This window comes from Camarhynchus parvulus, chromosome 2 (genome assembly GCF_901933205.1).
Source record: "Camarhynchus parvulus chromosome 2, STF_HiC, whole genome shotgun sequence".
NCBI classification, from domain to species: domain Eukaryota; kingdom Metazoa; phylum Chordata; class Aves; order Passeriformes; family Thraupidae; genus Camarhynchus; species Camarhynchus parvulus.
This window is the reverse complement of record NC_044572.1, coordinates 126,619,525-126,638,669: the sequence shown is the minus strand read 5'-3', so window position 1 is coordinate 126,638,669 and position 19,145 is coordinate 126,619,525. Positions and strand designations below refer to the sequence as shown.

The 19,145-nt window shown below is 41.4% G+C and overlaps 1 protein-coding gene across 1 annotated transcript; it reads left to right on the top strand.

Moving 5' to 3' along the window:
• The first annotated feature begins 425 nt into the window (after positions 1–425).
• TMEM64 (transmembrane protein 64) lies at positions 426–12,999 on the top strand. Its single transcript, XM_030943376.1, has 3 exons — positions 426–1,379; positions 6,897–7,052; positions 9,768–12,999. Exons 1-3 carry the CDS (start codon positions 612–614, stop codon positions 9,960–9,962), a joined length of 1,119 nt encoding a protein of 372 aa, XP_030799236.1. The 5' UTR covers positions 426–611; the 3' UTR covers positions 9,963–12,999.
• Positions 13,000–19,145: the final 6,146 nt, after the last annotated feature.

Genomic DNA, 19,145 nt, shown 5'->3' with positions numbered 1-19,145 from the left:
CGGGCGAGGCGAGCGGCGGGGCCCCGCTGGGGCACACCCGGCCGGCGGGGCGCTCCCGGGGCGGGGCGGGAGGCGGAGCCTTGGCGCCTCGGCCGAGCCCCGCAGCGGGGCCGGGCGCTGCTGCCGCCGGAGCTTCGCCTGGCCTCCTCCCTCCCGGGCTTGCCACATCGGCACCGCCGTTCCGAGAGGGCGCTTCCCGGAGCGGAGCGGAGCGGGAGCCCAGCGCGGGGAGATGGAGCCGCGGTGCTGCCGCCGCCGCCGCCCCCGGGACTCGCGCTCCGCCAGGGCCGCTGCTGCCGCTGCCGGGACGGAGAGAGCGGCCCTGCCGCCGTCTAACGCCGCAGCCCCGGCGGCGCGGCCGAGGCGGGAGGCGGCGCGGAGGCCTCCCCGGCCCCTCCGCCCGCCGGGCGGCGGCGAAGCGCGGCCCCTTCCTCCCCGCCCTCCCCGCCGCCGCTTCCCCGCCCCCGCCCGGCCCTTGGCCGGGCTCGGCAGCCGGGCCATGGCGGGGCGATGAGGGGAACGGCCGCCCCTGCCCGCAGGCTGCGTGGGGAGGCGGGGAGCGAAGGGGCTGCGCGGCTCGGCGGCGCTGGAGCCGGGCGGCGGGGCGGGGGATGCTGGGCGCGGGGGCCGCGGCGCTGCAGCTCCTCTCCCGGGCCGTGAAGCAGGCGGCGGCGCAGGGCGCCCGGCAGGACCTGGGCCGCTGGCTGTCCCGAGCCGCCGGGACGGCGGCGGGAGGCGGCGGCAGCGGAGACACCATCGGCTTCATCCCGGCGGAGGCGGCGGGGGCCGGCGGGCTGCTGCTGGGGCCCTGCGCGGACCAGGACGGGCTGCCGCCCGCGGAGCTGCTGCTCTGCCAGCTGCCCGAGCCGGGCGGCGGCGGGCATGGGCTGGCCGAGGCCCGGGGCTGGCGCTGCTCCTGCTGCCTGTTGGGCACCTGCTGGTGCAAGAGCTGCCTCAGCCTGTGCGTCCTGGCCGCCGTCTGCTTCGCCTCGCTGGCCCTGGTGCGCCAGTACCTGCGGGAACTGCTGCTCTGGGCCGAGAGCCTGGACAGCCTGGCCGGCGTGCTGCTCTTCACCGTGGGCTTCATCGTCGTGTCCTTCCCGTGCGGCTGGGGCTACATCCTGCTCAACGTGGCCGCCGGCTACCTCTATGGCTTCATGCTGGGCATGGGGCTGATGGTGTTCGGCGTCCTCGTCGGCACCTTTGTCGCCCACGTGGCCTGCAAGCGGCTGTTGGCCCGCTGGGCACGGGCCAGGATTCAGGGCAGCGGGACGCTCAGTGCCATCGTCCGTGTCGTGGAGGGCGGCGGCGGCCTCAAGGTGGTGTTTCTGTCGCGGCTGACGCTGATCCCCTTCGGGCTGCAGAACGCCGTCTTCGCGGTGAGTCCCTGCCTGGGCTGTGCGACCAAGGAAGACAGGTGCTGGAAGGATGTCTTTCGGCACAGTGGCTGCTGGTTTTGGTAGAGGTTGCCTCCTTTCGTGGGAACAAGCCGTGGTTTCTCTCTCTTTTAACAACAGTAAAAACAACCCTATCTGCCTGCTCTTCTGTGCACGCAGAGAGACAGCAGGCAGATTTTTGAGGTGCCTTGCTCACTGGCGTTGTGTTAGAGTTGCTCTATTGTCCTTCAAAACTATATCCTGGTGTTAGAATCACCAAGGTGCCGCATAGCAAAATCTGTGGAGAACTCAACAGTTATGATGTGTTTCTGCTTTAAAGTGATCCACTTTAAAACATGGCAAGAGTCGAGGAAAATTCTTGCCAGGTCTTCCTAAACTACTTAATATAAGTAATCATATTGGGAAAAAAAAGAAGTGGACAGATTAAAATTCTTTCTCGATGTGGTTGGTGTTTGTACCATGCGTCTGGCAAATCCATACAGGACGTTAAGTCCATGCACACAAGATAGGTTGCAGGTTTTGGGCAGAGCAGCTTGTAGCCTCAGACTTGAAAGGGGACTGTACTCTGGAGTGGCACTGAAAGTTAGTTAAACTTGAGTCTGGAAAAGGGTTAGTCTTGCTTTTCTTTCTGCTTTCAGGTGAAGATTAGTACATTCATTTGGTCTCTGATCATCTTAAAGGAAAAAAGTAAAGAACATGGATGGTGGTTTGTTATTGTGCTGCTGATGACAATTTCAGACCCTCCTTTCTTCCTGAGTACTTTGTCTGAAGGATCTGGTTTTGGCTGTGTTATGCCTCAGTTGTATCTACTAACTTGGTGAAGTCAAAACAAAGCAAACTGGGTTGTGAAATACTTCAAATGTTATCAGTAATTTGTATATTCTTTAATGCAAGTGACTATCTAAACACGTGTTTTGGTCTGCCACTTTGTTATAGCCCACCCTGTCTGCAGTCCTGATCCTGTACCCTTCCGAAGCATTTGCTTAATTTTGACAGAATCATCTGGCTGCAATTAGCAGGTCACTGAATACCAAATTTGTTTTTTAAGTAAAATTTAATCCATGCAATTTTGGGGTGTAATATCCAGACCAAATATTTTAAATTGCGGTATATAAAACTGTGTGTGCTGGAGCATTCATCTCCAGAGCTGTAATCTCTATCCATAAGAACCGTAGCAACTTGTAATTTCTTTTTAAGAAATCCTTTTACCATTTTCTTGTTAAGAATGAGAAACTGAACAGCTGAACCTTTGCTATTTTATTTGTTAACCTGTATTACTGAAGAGGGTTAGACCTGTCCAGTGGGGAGAGCAGAGTCCCTCTTGGAGCCCAAGGTCCAGGTGCAGATGAAGCTTCTGCTGTTCTGTGACCCTCCTAAAGTGGGGAGAACTGTTGTGCTCTGGTTGTTCACAGCTTTGGGAAGTCACTTGCAGTAGTCAACAGATGATACAGAGTAGTATTGGATCTAAACAACAGACCAGAGAATTAGCAAGTTAAAATTATTTCCTTCCTGCCATAACCCTTCTGTTGGAAACACGATTCAGCAGAGTATTCAGGCCAGTTCAATATTAAAATGATGCTGTAAATCATTGTGGTTTGTATTCTCCGTATTCTGCAGGCTAAATAATTTTCTTTCCAAGTGGATGGTTTCATGTTAAAATAATAGATAGGAAATGAGATGAAATGAGATGCTTGAGTTATGCCAAGTAACTTGGATTTTTTGGCCAATTTTAGTTTGGTTATGTTTATTACTCCTGATTTACTACTTTATTGCATAGTCAAATAAAGCACAGTGTATACTCAGTTTTCCACTGAGAACATTTAATATGAGCTACTAGATCATCAAAAAGTGATACATACATATCTAGGAATTCAAGACATTTTCTCATTTTGAGTCAAATTTAAGTTACATAAAAAATACAGTTTTCTGCCTACACGGACCAAGCTGTCATTCCCTTGAAATCTCACTTATTTGAAAACTTATCACTTGTTTTAAGTTTAAAATGCATTTCCCCGTGCTAGCAACTTGAGCAATGAATTTTAAAAAGATTCATTTTTAAGCAACAGTGAACTTGAGCAAAAGTACACATCTTTAACTTCCCAGTGGTCTATGCATGTTTTCTATGTGGATATTTTAAAGTAAACTGGAGATACCGAGAATACTTAAATGAGAGAGAAGGAAGGAAGTGACACAGGAGGTTCAGGGAAAGGCATAACCTTGATGTGAGCAGGGTCATCTGCAGGGCTGGGATTAAATGATTTCTACAAGCACTTGTTTGGTGGTATGTACCATCTGCTGAGGGCTTTCGGGAGGTTGGTGTGTAGTGGGTGTAGAGAAAGATGGAAGAGCTTCTTAGGATTTGATTGGTGAGGGAATCATATCAATTGAGACAGCACAAGAAGAAAATTAACACAAATTCCTTAGTGTCTCACCAGCCAGACGTGAAGATCTTGCTTCTTGAAAGGTCGTTCTGCTGGTAGAGGGGTGAGATAATGCATTTGCTTGCCTTTCTGGAATATAGCACTTGCTAACTGAAAGTGTTTTTGTATTTCTTTTTAAGTTTTGCTTAATTGTCACTCCCGATGCCAGAGTGGCCTGGGCTGCTGGCATGGGTTTGAAAGCTCTTACTGATGTGTTTGCCCATGCACAGCTCTCTCACCTTGCCAGCTCTGGAGTGTTTTCAAGGCAGGTCTGTAAGGAGGCCTGGTATGCAGGTTATCATCTCCTTCCCACGAGTTTGTTCTTTTAGTGAGATTTGTGCAGCCTGGTTATTTGCAGTGCCAGATGTTAGTTAGATGGGATTTTGTACTTCCTGTCTTCTCTTTAAGGGGAATATTACATGAAAGAAATAATCTGATTAAAAAAATCTGAGTGTTCAAGTGTGCACCTCTGGGTTCAGAAATGCATACAGTGAAGTCGGAGTTGAAGAAATGGTACCTGCTTTGCAAGAACACGCGTACTACTTCCTCTGCTTGTTGGAAAGTTGGCAGGTGGCTTGTTTTTTTGTATTACTGGCATTTTTTTAGGGGGTGGTGTTGGCTGTTTTTTGGGGGGGCAGGAAGAGGTGTCTCTGGGGGGTTTTGTTTTGGGCTTTTTTTTTTAGGAAAAAAAGCACCAGAGTTATCCTTTGCCTTTGGTCACTAAGCCTACCTGATCTGAAACACAGGAATTTGTAAAGTGAGGGACGAGAGATTGTGCTGCAATCCTTAAAGGCATGGGAGCCCCCAGCAAAATCTTGACAGAAGCATTTATTCCTTGACAGTGCTAAGCCCATCCAAGGCTTAATTGGGGGGGTGGGTGTGGGTTCTGGCTATTGTTATCAGTGTAATTAGGTAGTTCTTAATTGTATTTGAATACAATTTAAACGTGTTTCTGTTATGGTCCATAACACAATTGCATCCATCCTTGGTTTGGGATTTCAGGGTTCATTTTTGCAGTCTTGAGCTTTCACCAGAAACAGAGCCCTGGTAGGCTCTGTTAGGCAGCCTGGCCATGCAGATACCAGTTTGGCAGGTTCATATAACAGGTAAAGTTCCTAGAAAAATAAGTATGGAAAGCTGTAAGTTTTATTGATGATTTCTCAAGTTTCTTAGGCAGGGATGCTGCCCACTTCCTGTGCATTCTGGGGAAAGGGATACAACTATAGCTCTAAACCTACAGTTCAGTTAAAAGGACATCTCAAAAATTTTTTCACCTTCTCCTTAGCTTTCATTGCAGTGGAAAGCACAAGCTGCAACTAAGTGTATCCACTGGGGCATTCTCCCCTTCATTTGGAAATAATCTCTCTCATGACTCAGGAGGTCCAGTTGTTTCAGGACTCATCCAGGTGTGCAGCCATGTTGCTCTGCAACTGAAGTGTTCTTAGTACATCTACAGAAATGAGAGAGGTGCCAGGAGTGTTAAAGCAATCTTTGGGAGCTTTCCCAGCTCCATTAGATGTAATGATAGTGCCCTACTTAGCAAATCTTGCCTCTGCGTTAGTATTTCAGAAACTTTTAATAGCAGCTCCTTCATTCCCTTGGCAATATGGGAACTTTGGACTATGCATTCTTATTACATGGCCCAGATTACAACAATGCTTTAAAAAGTCTTTTGAAAGTATTGGTCAAATGTGAAGTTCTGACATAATTATGTAATCCTTTTTCATGATAAATCTAAATTAATCTTGTCTAGAGAAGGAAATACAATATTTGTGGTGCTGGTATATATTTCAGTCTGTGGGAAGTATAATATGCAGTGTGAAGTTTGGAAATGGCTTATTGGATCTTGTTCCAGTGAATTATTTTTAATCTTTATGCTTCATTGCATTCTGCTCCTTCATTGCCCTTCCTCCCAAAAACTTTCCACTGATGGTAGTTAGAGCTCTGAGAATTTAGCACTGTGACTTTGACAGTAACTAAAGTTTATTTTAAGAATAGCATGATGAAATGAGTAACATTGCTGCTATTCTTCGGTCTTCAACTTTGTACAAAACTGGCAAGGTCAATAATTTCCATGTAGGCTCTCAGTGTCAGAGCTGTTCTTAATTAGATCTCTGTTATTATCAACTGAATTAATCTGGAAAATTTTTTGGACTGCTTGTTTTCAAAATCATTGTTTTCATACTCATTTTTAATCCAGTTTCCTCTTTTCTTATGTAACTAGCTTTTGATCTCATGACACTTGCCTTTAATATTTCCCAATGGCTGCTGATGCTAATTTAGCTGGTACTGTGTACTTTGTTCTCGTGTAAGCTTCTGCGTGCACCTGTTGACACAGAACAGAAACTTCACAGCAAAGAGAAGAAGATACCGAAGTATTCTTAGTGTTTTCTCCAGATAAATTAATAAAACCTATAGCTATGCATAGTATTTGTTCACTAATTGAAGTGAGATGCAAAATACCTTTGGTAGACAATCTTAATGATACTGCTATATATCACTATAGCTGTAGATGGATATTGGTCATAGGGATCAGTGAAAGGCATGTGTATCTTAATAAGCTCATAACTTGCCCTGCATAGACGAATTGAATCTGCCATTCTGTTTACCTGGATCCTATTTAAAACAGTGACATTTTGAACAATTACCTTTTGTATTATTTGCCATACGCATAAATGCAAAACTGATGATTTTTGTGTTAGACTTTCACATTTGATAAAATAATTTCTTCTCACAATTAAATTCTCATAAATCCAAGGACTCTGTTTACCAGGTAGAAATAAATACCTTCAGTGAACAGGGTAATTGCACCCCTAGTTACTGACTGTTGCACAGAGATGTTGCATAATGTAAGGTGAAATCAAAGCTAGTAACTTTAAAAAGGCCAGATGAAAACTATATACATACTGTATCATTCTATTATCTTCCCCCTGTGCATGAATCAAAGTTTCAGTGAAGGAATGTAGGGTATTCTTTAATGTTTTTGCAGGGATGGTTGTGGGAAGTGGTAGTCTGGTTGTTTGTACACATAGATTGTGTTGAAGCTGCTTTTGATTTCTTACTCTTTTTTTAAACTCAGATTACAGATCTATCACTACCCAACTACCTGATGGCTTCTTCACTTGGGCTGCTTCCTACTCAGCTCCTGAACTCGTACTTGGGCACTACCTTGCGCACCATGGAGGACGTGATTGCAGAACAAAGTGTTAGTGGCTATTTTGTATTCGGTTTACAGGTCAGTTAAAATAACTGCTTTCATAGACCTTGGTAATGGTACTATCTGTCTCTCTGTGATTTCTGATGATTGCTAGATACCCAGAAAAATGGGTCCCAGTGTACTGATTTCTTTAGATTTAGTTTTATGCTCTGAGAAAAGTGTAATTCTCTCACACCTCACCATAAGACAAAGCAGAACTTACTCAGTGTTCTCTTTTTCTGATACAGTTTTCAGTAAGTTTTCTTCTCTTGCTGTCCTAGGGTGACTTTATGATGCTTGTATCCCCAGTATTTGTTCTATTTATGCTGGATATTAAGTTGTGCACATTTAAGACTGATTCTGAGAGGTGCGGGGGGAAAGAAGTGCGCAGTTTGTTTTTAGAGGCTGCATTTGCTCCCCGCAATTCTCTCTCATGGATTGTGTTGTCTGCAGCACAGACAGCAGGTAAGAGCTCTCCTTTGCTTTTAGTTCGTTTTTTTTTTTAGCTATTTTAGCTAGCTGAGGCAGAGAACTTCCCCAGATTATGGCTTTTCTTTTTCTTGGAACTGATTTGCCTTGTTCTGGACTGAAAATGCAGAAAACATTTGCCTTCTAGGGTAACCTGCTGAATTTTAGACTTGTCAACCACCCCCACACAAAAGCAAGTGTGTGTGTAGACCCTAGGACTTGTGCACTGTTCACTGTTAGCACTCAGCATACCCATTTTGCATAAATATTAAAGATATTAAAAATGCTGTAGAGTACTATTTCCCTAATGCCTAAATCAGAATATCCTAATTTTATAAGTGAGTAAATTAATGAGAAGTATATCAAGTACCTTTACATGACCTTTAGCTCTTGAAATAATTTATCAGTAAATTTTGGGTATAAGCCTTAAGTGTGAGACCATTATGAGCATAGAGGTTATGGGTATTTCTGAATTATATTATCTGTTAAAATCTCCTCTGATGGTGACAGTGCTTCAGGCTGTGTTTGACTAACAATTACAATGGTTTGCAGGCTTTCAGTAAGAACTGCAGTAATTTCAGTTTCTCAGTTTTTACAGTCATAAAGCTGACATTTAACAATGCTAACATAGAAATCTAAGTCTAGGACCATTTTAAACATACCTTCCTCCCTTCCCCTGAAATTTGTGCACTCTTAAATAGAACTGTTTCTACTGAATAGAAATAGAAGCTATATAATTTATAGCTTTCATGAAACATCATTAAAATGCCTTTGTAAGTGTGGCATTAAAATGCCTTTGTAAGTCTTGATAAATCAAAGAGAAAATAAATGGTTTCTTGATCAGCTCTTATTTTAGTCATGAAATGTTATTTCAGGGTAGTAGTTTTTAGTGGCCTTTTCCTTTTTTTTCCCATTTATATATTTTTTTAATTGACATTGACTCTCCTTTGCAGATTATATAGGTTGTAACGTAAGTGTTGCTCAGGTAAGTGGTAACTGGGTAGCCTGAATGTTTTAAAAGGAGTACTAACCTCCTTGAGACCAGTCCTTGGGATGTGACTGAATAACTGAAGGGGAGGCCTTTAGTGGAGAAATTATTTGCATTCTCCCACTGTCTCTCAGGCTTCTGCCGAGTGCTTTGCCTGGGTGAGCTTTGATGGACTTTGATTTAGTAAATAGCTCTGAAAAGCCTTCACATTTCATGGTTGTCTATGTATATAAATATATTTTTTAAATTATTTATCTAGGGAACTAGGTTACTGGTAGCAATATTTCTAAACCAAAGCAAATTTAAATATTTGGGTAAGCTTCTAGAATAGAAATTTTCCTATATATTCAAAAATCAGTGTGTATAATATCATTGTGAATGTTACATTAGCCTACTTTTGAAATGTGTAGCATAAATTGATGAGGAACGTAATTTTCACCCCAAGGGTAGTCAAGCACTGGAGCAGAGTGCCCAAAGAAGTGGTGAAATCTCTATTCTTTTAGTTTTCAAGACCTGACTGGACAAAAGTTCTATTCTGATCCTACAGCCAGCCCTGCTCTGAGCAGCTGGTTGGGCTAGAGACTGCCAGGGTGCCTTCCAGCTGCAGTTGTCCTGTGCTCATACTTGCCATACTTGTCAGTTGTCTTAGTGATAGTCCAGCACTGTCTGCCATGCTGACAGGTGTTTTAAGCAATAGTACTCAATGTTAAAGAAAGCAGCCCTACAGTTAGTAATGAAGTTCAGGTTTTAGACTCAGAACTCTAGGTTCTGTTGTAAGTAATATAACTTCTTTGCCTTTTTGAAAGGAAGCTGCAGATTCCAGCTAGTTAATATTCTTTTAAAAAGGCAGAGGAACTTGCTTCTTTCAAAGGGATTCTCACTATGAGGCACCTTGCTTTTTATTTGAAGATTTTATGTTTGTTTTTTTTTCCTAAGGAGGATCTCAGCTAAAAACTCGACTGGTGTTGTATTGAAGAGAGAAGGTGTAAGGATTGCTTTATAACAAGTATATGGCGTTCAACAGAAAGAAAGAAAGTTATCTTTTCAATGTATATAAATATTTTAAGCTCTGTGTGATGTCTATGTTCTGATATGCTGGTTACATTGTTAGCATATGTGGTTTAGAGCTACTCAGGGGCTAAGTTCATCTCCCTTCCAGTGTCTTGCATGTGAAGCTTTGAGTCAACAGATGCCTTCATGAATCTTTACATTGACAGCTTTTTATTTCATTCAGATTAGTTGCTTTGTATTCATTCCCACAGCCTGTGGAGCCTACAACACTCTTGTTTTATTTGCAGATTGTCATAAGCATAGGACTCTCGTTTTATGTCGTTCACCGGGCTCAAGTGGAACTCAATGCAGCAATTGTAGCCTGTGAAATGGAAATGAAGACATCACTTGTTAAAGACACTCAGCCAAACATCAATGGCTCAACCACATACTGCAACAAGAGGACAGTAGCATTCTCTGGAGGGGGTGTCAATATTGTGTGATTTCAAGTATTAATGACTAAGTAAGGTTTTGTGAACCTCAGCTAGAAATATCTTGAACCTTGCCTAGAAATATCTATGGACAATTGAAATGGATTTTTAAAAATTACAAGTGATTACAGGTTGTACTGTGGCACAAACCAACTGACCAGCTCTTTAATTGCACACGGGGTGACTTCTAGCAAGACAAGGAAGATGGCAAAGTAACTTAAGATGTAAATGCAAATTTGGCTGCACCTTTGGTCATTTATTATGCCTGTCATGGCCTGTAATCTGCACTTTAAGTAGGTTTTTTTTCCTTTGCTCCTATAAACTGAGAAATGCTTCTATAAACAAAAGAGTAGCACAGAGGTAAATATTTTTCTGCTTAGCATTATTTATAAGGCTAAATAATTATATACAGTAGAATTTTATTACTGATAAAGGTGAATGAGAAAGTATACAATTCAATGTATGTTATTCTTGAATGTGCTTTTGCTTAGGAATTGCTTCCAGAACATGGAGTGTATTATTTAGCTAATGATGGGACCATTTGGCTTTTTCTTCATTTTTTTATTTAAAAAAAACAGAACCCTATATAAAGTTTTGGTTGAATGTATTTTTCTAAGTCATTACAAATGTTGCAGAGCCATGCAAATGTATTCACACAAGCTTAAATCCTACATTGTGGGACTGAAGTGCTCTTAAATTACATTTTAAGTTACACTGTGTAATATGCAAAGTACAAGGGAAAGTGCAGAAGTTAGATTGCAGTGACTATTTGAATGACACTTAATTGGTTTTGCCACCTTGGTGATTGTAACAAAGGGCTGTTCCACATTAGTCCTATATGTGATATTTTTAATTGTTAAAAGGAATGAAGTTTTTCAGCTCACATGACTGCATGTTGTAAGGCTTCTAGAACAGGGAGTTAAATATCTGCTCTAAACAGAATGGTGGGGTATTAGCAGTACTAATTTTACAAGAAGGTGGCCTTTATTTTGTAAGTGAATCCCCTCTCCCTTTAAAAAGCTTTAAAAATTCACTTTGGTTGGCACATCTTTTGTACTAGTTTTACATTTTTTAAAAGATGCAATCTATTACAAATTTCATTAGAGTGAAGAAACGAAAACTAGAGGTTCTACTTGGAAAAAGAAATAATCCAGTAATGGAGAGGACAGCAATGTCTCTGAGACTCAGGAATTCTGACTCCATTTTTGCAAGACAACACTATATTGGATACTGCTCCTTTTACGCCTGCTGTGGACAGTTTTTCACTGCATTAAATAGACTGGATAACCTGGCAGTAACTTGTGTGTGTGTCTAAAAGAAAAACAACAATAATGCCTGAACACGATGTTCTGTATGCGTGAGTTTCATGTAGATATACATACCAATGTTCAATGGCTCAAACACATGCAAGTCATCTGGTACAAAAATAATGTAAAGTTTGGCTTCTTTTGTAGTTATTTTGTGTGAGTTTTTAAGGATGCTTTCAGTCTTCAAAATTTTATGTTATATCCTAACAGTACGACTGTGCCTCCTTTTTGTAAGGTTGGTTGTAGGGTCCAAGCATTTTTGTCTTCCAAACAGTGGGTCTTCAAGGCCATTGGGAAGCAGAGATGTGAGAGCCTCTGACCGCCTTACTGAGAGGACGTGCAGCACTTGCGTAACCGAACATCTGCGCGTTCCTTTGTAGTGGGAGTTCCATTTTGTTCCTCAAATACGTGTCCTTTGCAGATTGCTGTTCTTGGGTCCTGCAACCTAAAGAACTGAACTAGTCCAGTGAAAGCAACAAAGTTCAGATTGTCTCCTTTCTGTTGTTTAGTGGCTTGGTTTTGGTTTCTCTTTTGGTTGGGTTTTGTTTGGGGTTTTTTTTTTTGTTTGTTTGTTTTTGTTGGGGCTTTTTGTGGGTTTTTTTGTTTGTTTGTTTTTTGGTTTTTTGTTTTGGTTTCATTTGGTTTTGGGTTTAGTTTTGATTGGTTGGTTTTTGAAAAGGCAATCTGTATCTACCTGGAAGTGTTCATTTACACATCTCTGCCTCTGACAGCTCCTGTGTGAAAACAAGAGAGCCAGATAACTTTTTGATGGCGTTATTTGTCATCATAGTATAATTGAGTCCTTTCTTAACTAAAGAGTTTTTTTTCTGTTTGTTTTTTGTGAAGAACAGTCCTTCAGTGAACTGATCTGACCTTTGCTCTATCTTGCCAAATGAACAATAGTGTTTTGAAGAGGGTAGCTCTTTCTTTGCATTTTTTAACTAACTTAAGGTTGCGTTGATTATTTGAAACATTTCCCAAATATGTATTTTGAAGTGCTTTTATTTCCATGACATTTTGTAACCAGAGTAACTTCACTATGTGAACACTTTTGTAGTATGGAATTAGTTCTTAAGACTTTTGCATTTTGCTTGATACTTGTAATATTTGTGTACAAGTTAATGGGAAATGTGCATTAAAAGGAACTTTTCTGTACCATGCCAATCATAATTTTATACAATAAATTCACTCAAATTTCTTTAAAGGAATATGTATTAAATGTTTAAATTGCTATGACATAGTTGGAAAGAAGGTGCAGTGGAGTCTCATCTTTATGCAGCCATACAAAGATAATTGTCAGCATCAAAGGAGAAACAAGTTAGACTTTAAAGATGAATTCCTTGGGTGGGGAGTTACTGACAAGGGAAATAGACTCAATTTTTACTTTCATTTAAATAAATACATCCTTAATTCTATTAGGTACTTTACAGGTTTGGTATTTGCAGCTGCCTTTTTGATAGAAGAATAAGCATACATGTGCTTATGAGAAACATACTACAAAACTGCAAGAGGATTGATATTTCTGAACATAACAGTAGCAAAAGTGATGTAATTATTGTTTTTTTAAGATAGGCTCCCTGCCTAGTCTAGTTAAAACCCAAAAAGGTATGAATCTAGTTTAAACATTATGTGGCAAGTCACCTTCAAGAATATTTTCTGGGTTGTCATGATGGTGACATTTCTGCTTTTTGTATATGAAAGATACATAAAGGGCAGGTCATAAAGAAAGACTCTCAGCTGCATGGCACCAGTTTTTCTTCTGCCTTGTGGTAAGTGCAATTGTGCAGTAAATTTGTCAAAATTTAACTTTAAACTAAGCATCTATGAGAAAATCCATTTTTTAGTCCCAGAGCTTTATATACTATTCTCATACTGATTTTTGCACAGTAACTTGGGCAAGCATTGCTGAGGCCAAGTTTGAAGAATGGAAAGCTGCTCTTAGATTGTGTGTGGCTTTTGTCCCATACTGGATCCTTTTTGTTCATTTTCAGCTTTCCACCAGAGGCTGATACAGTTTGGATTTTGACTGACTGAGATAACGAGTCATCAGTTGTCTCACAAATAATCTAGGATAGGATGCTTAAGATATAAAAGAGTTGCCATTCACATTGTGATCATTTTTAATGGCACAAGTAAAGAACTTGGGTAGCTCTGTGATAGGCTTTCTCACAATAATTCAGAGCTGGTACTAGTCCTGTCTGTGTAAGATGATGGTTTGGGCATAAGGGGATAAGAATCGATTGCAGACGGGGAGCTGATGCAAATTCTGGCTGTGCTGTGTAAAGCAGCTTGTCTCTGTCCTCTTCAGTCCTGCAGAATTAGTGATGTGCCTGGCAGCACAGGGGCAATGAGTCTAACAAATTCTCTCTTCATGGACATTAGCATTTGTCTTGCACTACCCTGCTGTATTGATTTTTAATTTATATTAATTTATTAGTGATAAGTAGCAAGAAGCTGAGTCTGCGGTGTCAATCTTGTCCCTTTCCTACTACAATATATTATCCTGGTGTATTTCTAAACTTAAAATTACATATTAATGAAGTCCTAAGTTCATTAGTGTAAGTTAAGTCCTCCTTGCTAGCCAAGTGACTAATATGTAGTTCGTTGGCTCTGGATTCTTGATTCATTTGGGAAATTAGCTGGGCCAGATTTGCTGCTGTGAGGGTGAAAAGTCCTCTAACTTTCCTTCTAATTATTTAGAGCTTCAGATGCATTGCTAAAGAAATTAACAGAACAGGCTTAATGTACTGGAGGTTTTGCTTTGTTTTAGAGCAAAAGTCATTAGCAAGGTAGTGGAAGGGTTTGTTCTGCCTGATTCTGAGGCTTGAATATCAGGTGCCATCCTTTTTGGAAGACGGTGTTTCCAAGATGTAGACAGTGTTTCCAAGACATAAGCTTCCACATAAGCTTATGTCAGTCGAGGTAATAAAGGACTATAAAACTTGGATATTCAGTTAGTGTGACAAGTCTTTTTCCATCATGCAATCTCCAGCCAAGCGCAGTTTGGTATTGGTGAGTGTAGTGCATTGCTTCCCATCCCTCCTCTGCAGGAGGAAGAATTTAGAGAGCTGCAAGGTGTTCAAGCTGAAGGGGAAGTTATCATCTGGGCACAGTGGACACTGTTTGAAGAGTTAAATTAACCATAATGTTGCCAGATCTTTAATACACTTAAGTGCCTTGGTTTTGTAATTACCACATCCTTCAGCAACTTCTGCTTCTTACCAGCTGGGGTAGCCTGGCCCAGGGGCAGGTCAACATTTTCCCTTCTAGAGAATTCTAGCATGCTTTGACTTTTAGACCTCTTTACTTCTGAAATAATCTTCTGCTGACTTTTCTGTAAATTAGAAAGGCTTAGTTTGTCCTAATAACAGGGTAAGATCACCTGGGATGCAAATCTGTGTACTGAGTGGTGTTCCTGCGTGTGCGTGAGCTCCCTTTGCTGAATGTGAGGTGTTTCCCTCTGTTCCCTGTAAGCTGCAACTATTCCCCTAAAGTCTGTAGGTGGGTGGGTGGTTGGGAGGAAGGACGGAAAGGCCTGCCGTGATGAACTGTTCTAATAACAAATTTTCACTGTGCTTTAGAAACTTGATTGCTTAAGATCACAAATATTCTCCGTTTAATGTGAGAAATGGTAGGTGGTGAGGGGAATAGACTAATGAATTCTCTGATTTTTGTGAGGGAGTAGGAATTTGCTTGAAAAATTATGAAGTACCCAGATGATAGAGGGTTGTTTTTGGTTGGACTTTTGGGGGTGGAGAGGGATGGGGGTGGTACTACTGAAAGTAAATAACACTGAAATGGCAACAGTATGAAGCTTTAGACCTTGACTTTTTTGACTGTTTCAGGTGTCTCTTACAGTTATGGGGGATAGAGCCTCAGAAGAAGCTGGAGTAAACACTCAAAGTGTTTCTCGAATTCTGGAGAGCTGCTGGACACACACCTCTGCCTCCAGGACCTGCTTTTTTAATTTGAGCTAGAGAGGTGCAAACCAGAAGTAATGGCTAGATCTCATCAAAAGTGGAACATTTATTGCTGCCCTTTTAATGTCTTATGCAGCAGCAGCACATGGCAGATGGTTTGCCTGCCTGAAAGGCTTCCTTTTTGCCTTGCTCTGCTTTGCCTGGCACAGGTGGTGGCTGGGGGAGGAAGAGCTGTGCACTTGCCATTTGCTTTTCCACCAGCTGGGTAGGCAGAGATTGCTGAGCTGAAACCAGAGGTTGCTCTGTCTTTCATCCCCAAACCACTACGAGTAACTTCCTTTCCCTGTGATCTAAAAAAAAAAAAAAGAAGTTACAAAACCTAAGCAAAATAAATGATAATTTTAAGAAAGCCCCCAAACACTGCCACCCATGAAAGCTTCAGAACTGGTAAAATTCATACCAGTAAATTAATATTCTATATATTCTCTGGTGGATGTAAATTGAGGTACAAAATTAAGCTTTTTCTGTTCAGAAAGCTGTAGTAATCTCTTCCACTTTCAGCAGCTCCTGTGTGAGGTCCTGCAGTCTGAGCTTTGGGGGACCAGTGCTGTGGTAGCTGTGCAGGGATTTCCTTGCAGCTGACATTGGACAGAATCACTGATTTCCAGCCATTCTAATGTGGTGCTGAATTTCAGGGTTTCACAGCTGTGGAAGTCATAGCCATATGCACATGTGCAGCTCCAAGGTCATATAGATTGGTGCTTTACAAGCATTTTGTGTTGCACTTGTGGTGTGTTCTGTGGGAAGGCTGCAGTGGTTGTAACACGATGTGTGTCTTTTCAGGTTTTAGCCAGAGCACAGTTGATTTTTGTGCAGTGAGTTGAAATGTATTTCTCTGACTACAGCATGCCTCTTTCCCCTTGCCCCCATAGCAGTTTCTCAGATGTTGTGTGGTTATCATTTGGTTTGCAGGCAAATAGAGGACTCTGTGATGTGTACATGCTGGTCCATCATTGAGCAGATTTTTTTTGGTGGCTGTCTCCTTTCAGCTGAGGAATCTATCCATCTTTTTTCCGCCTAGTTCACTCAGTCTAATGACAGACATTCTTCTTGCAATGGATGCTTCCTTTAATTAAGTTGGGCATGGTAGTGTTCTTTCAAACAAGCTTGGAGGTGGGAAAATGGCAGGGTCTGGAGAAATAACTCTGGACTCTTCAGAGCCCTGGCATTTGCAATGGAGAAAAGTCTTGTAGTAATGAGTTTCAAAAATGTTTTCATAAAGAAGCATTTTGAGAATTTAAAATTTAGAGGAGGAAGGGGAAAGTTGCAATTAGTGAAAAGAATATTAGTATACTTAGCAAGAGGTAAAAACCCTGGCAGCTATAATTAGAGGACTTTATTCTCTCCTTTTCAGTGAGTCATTCCAGAAAGAATGGATTAAATGTATTTTTTTAATCCTTTTTGCTTGTTAAAACCCGAATAGGAAAAGGAAAGGGAGTCACAGAAGAATGTATTAACAACGCAGAAAATGCAGACTCGTACAGATTACTGAATATTAACCTTGAGACAAGGCAGATATTTGCTTTTGTAAGTGGCAGGTATGTTGGTACAAAACTACTTTTCTTCATTATATCTGCTCTGATAAACAGAGGTTCTCATGTTGCAGTTTGTGCCCATTGCTTCTGTTACTGAGCACCTCTGGGAAGACTCTGGCTCTGTCTTCTCTTCCTGCCCAGAGTGGAAGCTCTGGGCTACAACTCCCTCAGAGGCACTTCTGCTGTGTAGGAGCCCAGCAGGAACGAGCAGGAGATGCTGGTGGGAGGCTGGTGCTGGGGGCTTGAGTACTGCAACAAGAAAAGAGAGCAGAGGTGCAAAAGGTCATGTTCTTGCATTCAGCCCTGCAGGTCAAAGAAATGCACAATTCCTTGGATTTGTTGTTTCTCTGTGATTGTAATGACATGCACGCACTTGAATATTTATGTTGCAAAAGAGTTATTTGTGCATGAAGATCATGGATGAGGAGAAAGGCATCTCCAAATGCTGACCTGGCTAAGTTATAGCTGGAGAACAAAGAGAATATGAAATCCCAAGTGACATCTCAGACTAATTTTGTTTTTATTCTGCTGCTGAATATGCATTTTTGCCATTTCATGCAGTAGCTTCTAGACACATCCCCAAAACTTGTATTTTTGAATTGTTGTATTTAAATGCTTAAATTAAGCATCTATATCGTATATGGTTTGATTCCAAGATTTTCTCTTAAATACCAGGTAATTATTAAAGTGTACTTTTCAAAGTGTCAGCTTAAAGTAATATTGGTAAAAATGATACCAGCATATCAGCTATTCAGAGCAGAGTGTTTTTCTTCTTAGAGGTATCTGCAATAATGACAATTAAGACAAATGTCCAAACACTTGCAAATAAATGTTTTAAGTACAGTGAAATTACTGTGAGTCATTTTCAGATTCATGCTGCCTTGGCAACTGTTTTATTTTTCCTATTTTGTAATGTTAGTGGGTATTTAATAGTAGCAGGGCAACAGTAAATGCTGTCAATACAAGAGAAGGAAATAATTTGTCTGAACTACTCAAAGAAGTCCTGTTATGTATAATAAGTATTAGATACCTTGAAAGCAGTTTCTCTAAAGTAGCTTTGTGCCTAAAAGATGCCTGAAGCCATGTGCTAAGTGTCTCCAAAGCATTTCAGCACCCAATTCCACTGAACACCCCTGATGTTTTCCAGTGCTTTTAAGGGGCTATTTGTGACCTGCTGCCTCTGTATTACTCAGTCCAGTGTTTGGAGAGGCACAAGAGGATCAGAATAGGAGGGCTGTGGTGTCTTCTGCAAAGCAGCAATTCCCTGATCCTGATTCCCGCTGATTTCTGAACTTGTCAGCTTTAGGGGATCTTCACTCGTGATGAATTAAGATACTGTGATAAATGTGTCATGCCTCTTGGAGAGGTACAGTCTCTTGTTAAGTTGCCTCAGGCATGCTTCCCTCTAGTTTGGAACAAAAGAATTAGAGTTTTATGTACTCTACTTGAAATCTTGCTGAACCCTAATCTACCTAGATGTTGTCATCTTAATGCAGACTGCAGAACAAGCTCAGAAGTACATTAAAATAATTCACAAATGAAGGCTGTGGCTGTATTGAAATATTGGACAGTGAACCAGACCTGCTCCCTATCATCATCCTAAATTCCTCAACCTAAATCATGTGGAGGTTGTTAGCTGGAGCTGCAATGCAATTCAAAGCAAAAGCACTGCTTGCTATATATGGTTTCACTTTGCTCTAGAGATCCCTCAGCATATGTCTGAGATGATCCTGAAGAAAGTAGTGCTGACACATTTTGCTTGTACTCTTTGTACTAGATACAGGAAGAGAGAGGAGGTGTGGAACAAAGAGGTCGGGAAACTGGTTGCTCATATATATATTACACACACATATATATGAATATATATATATATATTCATATATGTACATATATGACTGCAGATTAAATAGGCTCACAGCTTTGTGATCTCAGGCACACAGACATTCTGGACTTCAGAGTCCATATCTTTTTAATCTGAAAAAAGGACCTCAGCAATAGTGCTGTTTCAATCTATAAAACAATTTTGCACACAGGGTTTTGTAGGATGCTGTATTTGTGTGCTTGCAGGTCAAAAACCACTTCTCAAAATCTCATCCCTGCAAAACCAGCCTAAAAGTCTGGTCTCAGAGAGTCATTTTGTGAAGCTAACTCTGAGATGCTGCACTAGTTCATTGCAGGGAGAAACACCAAGAAGCCATGCTGCTAATTCAGAAGTCTGCTGTTTGCATGAATATTCTCCTGCTACTATTTGGAAAGGATGAAATTTTGCAATAAAAAACTAGTATCAATAAGAACCGTTTATTATCTTGTGTCAATATTATTACAATATTAACTTCACATTGATTCCAAGAACTCTGTTATATTTAGATTTGT

Coding starts and splice junctions, on each gene's coding strand:
- TMEM64 (XM_030943376.1), top strand. CDS start 612: ATGCTGGGCGCGGGGGCCGCGGCGCTGCAGCTCCTCTCCCGGGCCGTG. Junction 1,380..6,896: donor TGCAGAACGCCGTCTTCGCG/GTGAGTCCCTGC, acceptor TTTTAAACTCAG/ATTACAGATCTATCACTACC. Junction 7,053..9,767: donor ATTTTGTATTCGGTTTACAG/GTCAGTTAAAAT, acceptor TTTTATTTGCAG/ATTGTCATAAGCATAGGACT.